Here is a 13,596-nt window from a genome sequence, read left to right as displayed (position 1 = left end):
TGTAATCAGATATAACAATAATCTTAATTTTAATTTTAAATTATGATAATAATAAGATTTATGATAGAGATCGTTTGAGTGTGTAAGTCGAAATTCTGTCCGTGTAACGCTACGCTATTTTTAATCATTGTAAGTTATGTTCAACCTTTTTACATTAATGTCTCGTAGCTAAGTTATTATTATGCTTATTTAAAACGAAGTAATCATGATGTTGGGCTAATTACTAAAATTGGGTAATTGGGCTTTGTACCATAATTGGGGTTTGGACAAAAGAACGACACTTGTGGAAATTAGACTATGGGCTATTAATGGGCTTTATATTTGTTTAACTAAATGATAGTTTGTTAATGTTAATATAAAGATTTACAATTGGGCGTCCCTATAAATTACCATATACACTCAATCGGACACGATGGGCGGGGTATTTATATGTACGAATAATCGTTCATTTAACCGGACACGGGAATGGATTAATAGCCACTAGAATAATTAAAACAGGGGTGAAATTATGTACAATGACACTTGGTATAATTGATAACAAAATATTAAAACCTTGGGTTACACTCAGTCGACATCCTGGTGTAATTATTAAACAAAGTATTAAAATCTTGTTACAGTTTAAGTCCCCAATTAGTTGGAATATTTAACTTCGGGTATAAGAATAATTTGACGAGGACACTCGCACTTTATGTTTATGACTGATGGACTGTTATGGACAAAAACCAAACGGACATATTAAATAATTCAGGACAAAGGACAATTAACCCATGGGCATAAAATTAAAATCAACACGTCAAACATCATGATTACGGAAGTTTAAATAAGCATAATTCCTTTATTTTATCTCTTTTTCGCATTTTTAATTATCGCACTTTTATTTTATGTCATTTAATTTATCGCACTTTATTTATTGTTATTTACTTTACTCTTTAAATTAAGTTATTTTTATATTTTACATTAGGTTTTAATTGTGACTTAAGTCTTAAAAATCGACAAACCGGTCATTAAACGGTAAAAAAACCCCCCTTTTATAATAATAATACTACTAGTACATATATATTTTTTTGTATTTTTTACAAATATTGTGTGTAAAAATATAGCGTTAAACTTCACTAGCTCCCTGTGGAACGAACCGGACTTACTAAAAACTATACTATAATACGATTAGGTACACTGCCTATAAGTGTTGTAGCAAGGTTTAAGTATATCCCACTCGATAAATAAATAAATAACTTGTGTAAAATTGTAGCATATTTAATAGTATTTCGCACTAAAAATAATACTATTTTGTATACACCCCCTACAACATCATGTATGCGGGCATGAAAGGCGATGAGTAATGCCGAGAGGAGAGAAGAATTGAGAAAGGTTTCAGAACTCGCCTCCCCAATCGGTTTGAACATATTTGAGTTTGGTTTGAAATTTCCTTCAACTACTGGTAGAAATTTTTTAAAGGTAGTGTACACATCAGATTTAAGGCGTAAAGGAAAGAACCACATATATTTAGATAAATGATCAATACATAATAAGAGATATTTATGACCATTAAATGAAGTAACAGGTGTAGGACCCTGTACACCACAAAAAACCACAAAAAACCAAATCCAAAAACCTCCATATTTCGCCCAAAAAGATTGCTATGCTTTTGAATTTTTTTGCCCCTGGTGAAACAAATTTATGTTTCCGCCACTGGATGTGGATGTCTAAGTCTTTGATGCTAGATTGTAGAAGATGCACGAGCGGTGGAGCAAAATATTTTTTTTAACAAATAAGCACGAGAAGGATTGAAGGAGTACAATCCGTTATTACTTGGAATAGTGAGGAAGGTAGCGTGAGTTGTCTCGTCCTTCACAAAAAAAAAAAAAAGAAAAAAAAAAAGAAGAAGAGTGAAATTGAAAATATATGGAGACTTTTACCATTGCCAACATCAAGATTATCATCTCCATAATATGCTTCAAAGTGATCAAAGTTGGATAGGTAAGCAGCAACATGATGACTAGAGCCCATATCAGGAAGCCACGAAAATGATGCTTGTGAACGGTGTGTGGCAAAGTTAACCGATGGTGGTTGTCTCCTAATAGTGGTTGGATCACGGTTAGGAGAGTCAGATGGAAGATGACCAATGCCACGCCTATCACAAGTGCCATATACAATATTCTCATTAGATGCCCAACTAAATTGGCTACGATTACCTCCCTGATTTCGGTTGTGATAGTTTCCGCGTCCGCGTCCACGTCCACGGTTATTTGCTAAGCGGTTTGTAAACATGGCTTGAGCTGGTGCTGCTGTGTTAGATGATTGTACTTGCAAGCCTAGCTGTGATAAAAGCTGTTTAATGGCCTGGAGGTGATCTGGTTGATAGACGACAACAACTGCGGTGGTACTGGACGTGGCAGAAGGTGGCTGATGTATGTCCGCGGTGAAAGCTTGGGCAGGAGATATGTATGTTGAATCCTTTTTTTTATCATGATCAACTATAAGCCCATGGAGTTCTGAAAAAAAACTGTTATAACTTTTTTTTTTTGGCAAGAAGTGTTTATTTTAATCCATTGTATGCTTCTTGGAGACCAGAAATCACAAGCATAACCAGGTCTTTCTCTTTCATCGGTTCACCTATATTGGCAAGTGCATCTGCATATACCTGAGCCCTTGTAAGGTAGGCAGAGGAGGTCTCATCAGCCTTCATCTCTAATCGTAGGAGTTGTGTCTTTAGGGTATATTCCTTTGATGAGGTGTGAGGGGCATATGCACGTTTGAGGGATAACCATAGTTCACGAGACGTTTTTTCTTGTACATGTTGGAATGATGCCTCTGATATGGTGAAGACAAGCAACATCCGAATATGAGCATCATTAGAGATCCACTTTTTATAATTATGGTTTGACGATAGGCAAGGAATTGTCCATCAACATAGCCAAATAGCCAAACTGATTATTTGTAATTAGGAATGGCTGAATCATAGCCTTCCAATAACCATAGTTGGTTGGAGATAGGGTGAATCCAAACTTGTGTGTATTGTGTGTGGTTTTCTCTGCCGAAGTGAAGGCAGCAAGAAGAGCCATGTGTTTTATTGTATTTAGTGATGGTGATCATAAAAAAGTAGCTGGTGTTATTGTATGCGGCACATGTTGTTGAGATGATTAAGGTTAGGACCGCAGCTCTTGATACCAAGATAAACAATGTAATTTGTATTTTATTATTGATAACCATTAGGGTTATGGGACATTGTATATATATATATAGTATATATTTACACTCTAATCCCTACTATAATTATGTATACAAAATGTACTTAAGTGTCTAATAGTTGGGAACTAATGTTTGTTATCTTCAAGTATCAATGACGCAACTTTTTCAATATTAGGGTAATTCACGTTAAAAAATGAGTGAAGTCTACTCGAGGAAAACATTAAGGATCAATAGCGTAATTTTGTTTTTTGATTTAGCAAATTACACTCTTAATTAGGGGTGTGCACCATTTTGTTTGAAACCATTTAAACCGAATATCGAATCGAAACCAAATCGAAAAAAACCAAACCGAATTTTAAAAATGGTTTTTGGATCGAGCAAAACCGAAACCGAATTTTAATTCGGTTTTTCGGTTTGGTTTTGGGTTTTGAAAATTTTGAATTTGGTTAACCGAAAACCGAATATAAAACCGAATATAATTTATACAATATTAAATAAATATTTTAAGTTATTTATATTAGGGAGATGATTCTCACATACCAAGAATTGATCCTTACACACAAACATACTATTATACCCTTACTTTTTAATTATGGAGGTTAAATTCCTAGATAAATTTAGGGATATAAATGTAAATTTTGTGCATAAAAGTGTGTATGGATCAATTCTTGATGTGTGAGAATCAACTCCCTTTATATTATTGTATACATGTACGAGAAACGATTTGAATAGATATTTTAACTTTTCAAGTCAAATTAGGTTTACTCGGATTGAAATCCTATTTTAATCTTTAATTTCATAATTTATCCTTTTAACTCCACATTTTTGGAGCCGTAACCATTTCAAGTCGATTTTGCTATTCAGTACAATTTATGTGTGTGCATGTTGAATCAATTAAATTTATATACACTACTTTACAACATTTTATTATTAGAAAGTATACACTATGACTAAGACAAAGAAAATTTTAGTTTTGCTATTGGTATTGATTTTGTTTATTTTTTGATATAATATATATTGTATTATGATAGTATATAAGCTTATTTTAATATTTTAAAATTTGTATGTATATATATATATATATATATATATATATATATATATATATAGTACGATACTTACAAAGTTAATAATATAATGTTTATTTATATCGTGAGGAAAAAGTAAAAAAAAAAATCGATGTGGAAGTTAATTTGGTTTTAACCGAAACCGAACCGAATTTAAATTTGGTTTTTGGTTCGGTTTTGGTTTTGATATTTGAATTTGGTTTCGGTTCGGTTTTTGGTTTTGATTTTTAGAGTTTCAAAACCGAAAAAACCGAACCGAATAAATCGAAAAACCGAAAACCAAACCGATGAACAACCCTACTCTTAATTAATTATTCTTAAGAAAAACCAATATTCATATTAAATATATTTACCTTTATACATTGTTACGTAGGTAACTAAATGAGGAGTATACCATCAACCAATTGATATTGATTGATACATTTTAATCTCCAAATGTAGCAAAATATTTATAACTTGAATGAATATGAAAATGATTTAAGAATTCTAGATTTAGTCAAGATTTATCAAAAAAGCTTTCCAAAACCCGGTCCAATTACTGGTTTGAATTTACCAATACGAACCGGTTCATCACGTTCATATATATACGAGTCACCATTTTATATTTATTTCAATCCCATTTATTTACGTCTGAATTTTATATACAATCAAAAAACCATCATCTTCATCACCGTCACAGCTTAATATAGAGAGCGGTGCAACGGCGACCTCTCATCGGCCGGTATCGGAAACTTTTTATTATCCGGTAATATATTGCCTGTAATGGTCACTATTTATATCAATTTCTAATAATTATTCTATTTCCAGGACTTGAATTAATCGATTAGTTTCAATTTATTATATATTGTTGTACTTGTTAATCTTAATTATCGTGATTGTTTTCCACTGGAGTTTTTTTAGCTACCAAAACCCTAATTTTGTTGATGTTATTTGAGTTCAGCATTTTAATTTGTTGATTGTTTGTATTGTCATTGTTAATTGTGGGAGAAATGTCATTTTGTGTTCGTTTTTTGTTTTTAGGGTTTGGAAGCAAGCGATATTGTATTTAGGGTTATTTGTATCGTCGAATTAGGGTTTTTGATTGAAAGGGGAAAAGGTTAAGGGTCGAAAAGATAGGGGAGTTTGTTGAAGGATAATGTGTATACTGTGTGTGATTCAGAAGTGGTCAAGAAAGATTGCTACCATGCTACCATGGATAGTGATTCCTTTGATTGCACTATGGTTGTTATCACAATTCTTGCCTCCGGCTTTTCGTTTCGAAATTACGTCACCAAGGTTGGCTTGTGTTATTGTGCTGTTGGTGACCCTATTTTGGTATGAAGTTTTGATGCCGCGATTGTCGACTTGGCGGGCTCGTAGGAATGCTAGACTTAAAGAGAGAAAGAGACTCGAAGCTATTGAAATTCAGAAGCTTAAAAAGAATGCGGTTAGAAAGTGCAGGAATTGTAAGACTCCGTATCGTGATCAAAACCCTTCTGGGGGGAAGTTTAATTGTTCTTACTGTGGGCATCAATCTAAAAGACCTGCAACGGATCCTTTGTTTGTATCACCTGATTTAGGACGGTTTTCGGGCTCTGGGATTTTTAAAGATTTAGTTGAGAAGGTTTGGTCTGATAATAATTGGATATGCGGTCAAGATTGGCTTGAAAACGGTGGTAATTGGGTTAACGGGTCCCATTCTTTGAAGTCTGGTAATTGGAAGAAGAACAATGGTGGGTTCTTTAGTAGTGGGAATGATTTCTTTTCTTTTCTTGTTATTTTTGTCAGCAAGAGTATAGCTGCTATCTTCTTGGGTATTATGTGGCTTTTTAGGAAACTGTTTAGAATCAGTTTCAATGAAGATGATAATACATCAGATTCAGATGTCAACGGTCTAGCTAAAAAGGGTGAGAATGGTGTAAATTGTAACGAAACTAAAAGCGAAAAAGCTCGTAGGAAAGCGGAAGAGAAGAGACAAGCTAGATTAGAAAGGGAACAGTTGGAAGAAGAGGAACGAAAACAAAGGGAGGAGGTTGCTCGATTGGTCGAAGAACGTAGGAAAGTTAGAGATGAAATCGACAAACATATCAACCGAAAAGATAAATCGTCACCTCGGCAGGATAAAAAAGAGGCTGAGAGGAAACGGCAAGAGAAAAAGAAGGAACGGGACAGGGGATCTAATAAAAGTGATGTAGATGAACTTGAGAAACGAGCAAGTAAAGAACTTGAGAAAAACAGAAAGTTTGAGGATCATAATAATAATAACAAGTCTAAAATTGCTGTGACAAATAGTTATAACCAGGGAGGTGTTGGTACACGATACCTTGATCGTATGAAGGGAAATTTTTTTGCATCTTCTAAAACACTTAGCGGGGGTGGGTTTTTTGGGAAAGGTAACACAAGAGAACACAGGTCTGGTTCATTTTTGGAGCATTCAAATAAGAGAGATCATGTTCAACCTGAACGTGCGTCTGGGAAATCAAATACACATGCAGATGATCAAAACCATACTCGTCCTGTAAGTAATCTTATTTATAATTTGTTTATATAAAGTAATATTCTCACCATAAACACTGTTTGTGATGATGCCATAGTGCCATGCATATTAGCCTACCGATTAGACTGTTTATAATATTACTAGAATTAACAAGATAGGTAGGTTGGGTAACAGGTCAAAATGAGTAGTGTTGAAATGGGTGTTTAGCACGGTGTTGAAACATTTGGGTTAGGTTGGCTGATCTACACGCAGCGTCTTTTTCAATTCTAAGTAGTTCATTCATTAGTTATGATTTGAAAGACATTTTCATTACAATTATAATCTAAAATGTGGTTTAGGACGATGGGCGCCCATAATAATAGACATTAAGTGACTTTTAAGAATAAATTTATTCAATACATCTAAAGCTTTAGATAGTATACATGTTAGTTATGATTAGAAAAACTATTTCAAGCTTCAGATAAATTAGTTATATTGTTAATACATCTGATGATTGGACCCATTTCCCTTTAAGCTAGTTTTTTTTTTCTTTTTTTTTTTTTTTTTAGTTTGACATGTGTGTCTGCAGCAGGCTTGTTTTGAGTCCCAACCCTGTCCACCACCCAAAAGATCATGGCATCAATTGTTCACGCGTTCATCACCTACTGCTTCATCCACTACAAGTACAAATGTTATAAGCAGACCCAATGGAACTCAACAATCCGAATCTCAAAGTTCTATAGCACCCGGGTACCCAGTGACTCAAGGATTTGATATTCCCGTTACCCAAGCATTAAATTCTCTACCAAGTTTTGGAAACTTCACTAGTAGTACTATAGGTCTTCAGTTATCATCAAATTTCACTGAATGTATACACGAAGAACCTGACATTTTTCAAGACCCTTCTTATGTTCCCGATCCTGCATCCTCAACTGGGCCCGGGCCTGGGCATGAGGCATTTGATGGTTTTCCGATAGATCTGGGCTTTTTAGCTGATGGTGGGCCCGAAAATTCATCGCCATATGATTCTCCTGTGTCACAGTGGTCCACTTCTAATGAAAATCATGCTGATAAGGGGTGGCAGGGGTGGAACAGTAAGCTCGGTCCAGATACTCTTGGCTTATTTGGTGCGAATCAGGATTGGGATTTACCTCAAACGACTTCGGGGTTAATGTCAAAGGAACAGGAGCTGGTCCCGTCTAACGCACCTGGTTTTATGCAAGCTACCACTGATGATCTGTGGGCCTACAGAACCTCGTATGGGTCTGTCGCAAGCAATAACAACCATTTACCGATGAACCTGCAGGAAGGAACTGCTCATAATGAATTGGTGTATGGAATACCGAATGGGTCCGCAATCAATCATCCGTTTCAGCTACCTCATGGCAATGTTTGGGCAAAGTAAGTGTTATAACTCATAACTCTATACAAATTTTGATGTCTTGATAACAAATACGTGATATATATTATTTGGTTTAATAAAATGGATAACGCATACTGTAATATTCTATTTTGATATCTGGTTAGACATGTGGGAAATCAAAATCACCTGTTATCCCTTTCCTCAATATGTGAAAATGTTAATGGTGTGGTAGATTTGTTAGATGTGTACATGACGATTGCTTTATTGGTAATCATTTATGTATTTGGATCACGAGTTCCCTAATTTGTGTTCCCTAAGAAATTAATCTGCTGTATGGCTACAACTTAGTATTAGCATTTCTATTCATCATGAATTTTAGTATGATACAGTACATGGTACAGTCAATACTCGAGTGTAACTATGTTGTATATATCTATTATGTAATTTGTGTATATGTTTTTATGAAATCTACTTCAAATGTTGCTACATGTATTGAACTTGGTATTATTTTATGCAAGTAAACTTAACTACACAAAATAAGGTGACCTATTTGTTTTCTCCTTCAGTCCTTCATGGAAATGTACTCAATGCCATAAATTAGTTGTTCATATATATAATTATGGTTAGTTGGTTACTTAGTAGTGCTGTATGAAAATATGTAATACCAAAATAAGAGTATGGACACACTGAAAACTTGAAATGTGGCTATACGCGTTGGGACCACAATATATACGGCAAAAACATGTTGAAATCCCATACTAACTAAAATATTGAAGTTTAGTTTTTTTTCCGCATCTATAACTATTGTTAGTTATTAGTACTGTGTGAAAATATTTGTATTACCAAAATGAGAGTATGGACACATCTGAAAAAACTTGAAAGTTTGGTACGCGATTTGGGACCATAATATACAAGGCAAAGTTATTTTAAATATCCCGTAGGATACTTTTTTGCAACTAATAATAGTGTATGTTCGTTACCAACAAAACCAAAAACTCCGCGACAACCAGTTTGATAATATTCTGTATATGTTTTTTATTTTGTTTTTGTTGTGGGACAGAAAAGAGCAAGTGGCTGCTGCTCCAGGATGTGTTGAAGGCATAGGAACGACGTCGGCATTGATATCTCCTGGTGGTGGGCCATACTCCCCTCCGAATGTACAGTCACCTTGGTCATATGAATGAAAAATGAAAGGACAATTTTAGATAAACAGAGAGTATTATTATAGACTCTAATATACCTTCTGTTCTGAAGAGGATTGCAGCCTCTTTTTGAGAAAAAAAGTTTAGAATATACTAAATGCATGCTCTTCTTTACAGGACATATTTACTTACTAGCCTCTAATAGCGATACCGTATGTCATGCATGTTGGCCATTGTTTTCCCACTAATTTGCTCATCAGAGCAGTCATCTGCAATGCGTTAAGGTGAAAATATGTTACTTGAGTTATATTTGCTAACAGGCCAGGCCAAGCAGATGAAAAAACGAAGAAAAGAAACAACAAATAGAAACCAAATGGGGGGGGTCAAAGTGACCCAAAATATACTGTATTAAGTTTTCAATATAGCTTAAGTATGTCTTTGGATATATACATTTTATATTGATCTTAATAAATTTACCTAAACTGAATAAATACAAAAAGAGAAGAAGTGGTAGCAGGTCAATTAACTACCTGTTTGAATCGCTCTATAAAAAAGTTGCCTGTTTTGACACTCTCTCAGAGTGGTCAATTGTGAAGGTTGAAAATGGGATTAATTTCTCATTTAGGACTTCATGGTTTTTAAATTTTGACCTTCAAAATTTAGCTACTACAGTAGTAGTTATTAAGATGGGTATCTTGTTTATTTGGATTCGTATCCTTTCAAATGTTTGCAGGTTGTTAATAATATACCTTCTGAACCATATGATGATTGTATTGTGTGTTTGATAATTTGTGGTGATATATTACTTTAACAGTCGTGAGATAGGATATATACTAAAAGATATCTGTCGTGAAAATTTACTAGTTAGTTTATTTATTTATTTAATTTTGTGAAAAAAGTATAAGATCATATAAACGTCAAAAAGATGAGAACCCAAACTCATCTCAAACAGGAAAATTGCATTTATTCCTAAACTAGTTATGTAGTACGGAGTACTATATTATTCCTCCTTTTAACCAATAATTGCAATGCAATGTTTACTTTCAGCAGTTACTTATAAATAGGGGAGTGATATATACGCAACTCATTTTTATTATGTACACAACCATCATGCTTTACAGTGTTGTACTGTATAATACTGTAAAGCATGATGGTTGTGTACATAATAAAAATGAGTTGCGTAGATATCATTACTCAAATAAATATCACTAATTCACTAATTGTGTTGAAACAAAATAATTTTGTCAGCTAGAGTGCATCATCTCTTGTCTTCTAAATAACCACCTTGAGGTGGTTATGTTGTTATTACAACAATTAAATGCATTACATTACCCTTAATTGTTTTCTTAATTGATAAAAAGGTTAGTGTCTTATTATGATCTCTAATAATGCAATTATTTTGAAGATGAAACAAAAATAAATTAAAGTCACATTTTATTTTAGGCAACGGATTGTTGAGTACAGATTCATTTCCATAGCTTCATACTAATACACAAACTCACATTCGATCAAATCCGTTAACCATAAAATTCATACACAAAACCCAAACTTCATTCTCTTTGTCGAAACTTCTTTCTCCACACTACCTCGATTACCTCTCTTTTCCCCGTTACTTGATTTGCTAAGAATCCGCGGCAATGGAACTTTCCATCTTGCTGCATTCTTCTCGGACCTTTTCTGTGCCAGCACCAATTTCCTACCCAATATCTGACCTATCGACATCGTGGGACCCACATTGCAATCCATATCCTTGAACTCCGTTGATGCTTGTCTAGAAGTGTTGACACGAGTCAAAGCTTCTTCAAGAACGTTTGTACAATGCTTTACTTCTTCGGTTGCTTCATCTACCCTTTTCAAGAACTCAACTTTTGATAAACCGTCCTCATTGTTTTGACCATCAGACGGGTGTATGTCAACGTTGACTTCTTGTTTCTGCTGTTTGACTTTTAATTCTTCAAATCTAGATTTTGTTGCTTCGATTTCTTTCAAAATTTCCAGATTTTCTCTTTCTTCTTCTACTTGGTTGTTCTGTAATTGCGTCGCTTGATCCTCTACTTTCGTCTTACCAGAAACTTCTTCGGTGTTGGTCTGAAATTCGGACAAAAATGTAAAGCACGATAACTACATACAAGACATATATCAAGATGAACAGTTTATGTAGTAAAACTGGCAAAAAAAATTGGCCTATGCTTTGACTTTTGACATCAACTGGGATACCAAAATTTTCCTACAAGCTTATCATTAAGCGAATCATACAATCTCCTACAAAATGTAATATTAAATTTTGCTCATTACATCAACAAGGGTCTCTAAGATAGAAAAATTTAAAGTATGAAACAAATGTATAGATCAAAAGGGTCGAAAGTCGTATAATGTAGTATTAAAATGCTTACACAATCTCAAAAAATGTTATTACTATGTTAACAGCATTGTTCTCATAACTACCTCAATGTGTTACTTATCTAAAATATGAAGCAAATAGTTTTCTTTGTCAACACAACCCAACCCGTTATGCCTATTTAAACTGTTAGTAGAACAGATTTTGACTTATTTTCAAACTAAAAAATGTATATTTGTCACTGCTACTAAACATCAATATATTAACAAGAGGAACCGATACGCCAATGACAGTGTACGCAGTTATATTGTTGGTTTTCGCATACACATTAGTATTTTACTATTTTATTAGGGGGTGATCCATGTACACCAAAAAATTTTATACGTACAACTACAAACATGTTTTATGATGTAGTACGGTACAACATTATAAAACATGTTTAGCGGTGTTGATCATCACCCAATTTTTAAGAATCATGTATCGAATAAATAACAATTTATGCATAGTTTGTGTTACTGAAAGCATACCTAACTTAATGCACAGTTTTTTCTTCCCTAAATTTGACAATGTGTCAATTTGGCAAATCTAAAGGCATGAATTTCAGGTTACCAGAAAATTATTCATACCTAAATTAAAGATGTGGATCAAAATCTACGGTACTACGAGTACTGATATAACAGGTGTTACAATTTTTTTTTTTGTTAAAATTTATAATTAATAATTAATGAAAAATTAACAAAGTGAGCTGGTAAGTGAAAGCAGCATACCTGAGACGGGTTACGGGTATGGGGTTTCCAAAACCCCATTCCACCAAATCGGGTCACGGCTTCCATAACCGACTCAAACGGCACCGTTGTATCAACATCTGCCTTCCACCCACCACTCTTCTGATTCGAACCGATTTCACCAAATCCAGACCCGGCATTGGTACCCGAATCATTTGATCTTTTATCCATGGGACAAATCTAAGTTAGAGAATGAATTGGTACGTTTTGCTTTGTTAAAACAAAACCCTAATTTGAAGTACAGTACTGGAGTACAGTCGAGTGTATATGAAGACAAAAAGGGGGAAGAGATCCGAGGATAAAATGGAGGTAACGGTTGGATTGATTTATAGAGTAAAACTATTACCTTTTTAATTGTTGTTGTCTTTAATTGCATCATTGAAGGAGGGAATTGATTTTAAACATTACTGGTATTATTCTAATTTTAACTTTTGCCATGTGCTTTCTCTACTACTACATTACTACATTATTATGTGGTATTGGATAACAGTACTACATTAGGTAGTGTTGGATTTTATTGTTTTGTTGTTGTTTATTCACGGATAGGGGAAGAATTGTCTACATCTCACCCCTCTCATATATCACTTATGTGGTATTGAGTTTTGTTGTTGTTGTTTGTACATTACTACATTACATTTGTGATACTGTGTTAAGTCACTCAACTACAAATATTTACTTCGAAATTCGAAATCAAGTTAACTTAATTAGTTATTTTGATTTTGATACTACTAAGGATGCGTTTGATAAAACTGAATGATTTAGTGCTGAATGATTCAGCTGCTGAATGGTCCAGAGCTTCTGAATAAGGTTTGCTCTGAATGAAAATAAGCTGTTTGATAATCATTTATAAAGAACGATATGAACTGACTAAAACTACCTTATTAACGTGTGACATGAATAAAAAATTAAATATACTTGTTAGTTAGGTGATCATGATATGATTTGAAGAGAATATTATAGATAATTTAGGGGTGTTTGACTTTGCGATTTGAAGCTGATTTTTTAATTATCACGTTTGCAAATCATGAAAAATCCATTTTTAGTGTTTGGTAAGGAAATGTCAAAAATCGATTTTTTGCGTTGTGTTAGCTTCAAATCGCAAATTTCAAGAAGTGAGGTGATGGTTACTGCAGAGAAAACGCAGGTTTTTATAAAATCCTCTTACACTTTAAATTACCTTTGTACCCTTAAATATAAATACTCTCTAATATACAGTAATTGAAATGTCCCGTTCTTATTGATTAAAAACGTTCCATA

The 13,596-nt window shown here is 33.9% G+C and overlaps 3 protein-coding genes across 4 annotated transcripts; 1 reads left to right on the top strand and 2 right to left on the bottom strand.

Moving 5' to 3' along the window:
• Positions 1-1,545: 1,545 nt before the first annotated feature.
• LOC139853842 (uncharacterized) lies at positions 1,546-2,836 on the bottom strand. Its single transcript, XM_071843185.1, has 3 exons — positions 2,569-2,836; positions 1,917-2,474; positions 1,546-1,571 (listed from the first exon to the last, which is right to left on the bottom strand). Exons 1-3 carry the CDS (start codon positions 2,834-2,836, stop codon positions 1,546-1,548), a joined length of 852 nt encoding a protein of 283 aa, XP_071699286.1.
• A 2,040-nt stretch (positions 2,837-4,876) lies between these two features.
• On the top strand, positions 4,877-9,385 carry LOC139852471 (uncharacterized). 2 transcript variants are annotated; one of them, XM_071841767.1, is made up of 4 exons: positions 4,877-5,001; positions 5,277-6,753; positions 7,304-8,112; positions 9,135-9,385. In XM_071841767.1, exons 2-4 carry the CDS (start codon positions 5,392-5,394, stop codon positions 9,256-9,258), a joined length of 2,295 nt encoding a protein of 764 aa, XP_071697868.1. In that variant the 5' UTR covers positions 4,877-5,001; positions 5,277-5,391; the 3' UTR covers positions 9,259-9,385. The 2 variants fall into 2 exon arrangements, with proteins under 2 accessions (XP_071697868.1, XP_071697867.1); XM_071841766.1 differs by having other exon boundaries at positions 7,301-8,112.
• A 1,244-nt stretch (positions 9,386-10,629) lies between these two features.
• LOC139855940 (uncharacterized) lies at positions 10,630-12,642 on the bottom strand. Its single transcript, XM_071845177.1, has 2 exons — positions 12,322-12,642; positions 10,630-11,304 (listed from the first exon to the last, which is right to left on the bottom strand). The coding sequence occupies exons 1-2, from the start codon at positions 12,508-12,510 to the stop codon at positions 10,747-10,749; spliced, it is 747 nt and encodes a 248-aa protein (XP_071701278.1). The 5' UTR covers positions 12,511-12,642; the 3' UTR covers positions 10,630-10,746.
• Positions 12,643-13,596: the final 954 nt, after the last annotated feature.

The sequence above is a fragment of the Rutidosis leptorrhynchoides genome, chromosome 6, assembly GCF_046630445.1.
Source record: "Rutidosis leptorrhynchoides isolate AG116_Rl617_1_P2 chromosome 6, CSIRO_AGI_Rlap_v1, whole genome shotgun sequence".
Classification (NCBI taxonomy): Eukaryota; Viridiplantae; Streptophyta; class Magnoliopsida; order Asterales; family Asteraceae; genus Rutidosis; species Rutidosis leptorrhynchoides.
Note: the sequence above shows the minus strand (reverse complement) of the source record. Positions and strands in the feature narration are given on the sequence as shown.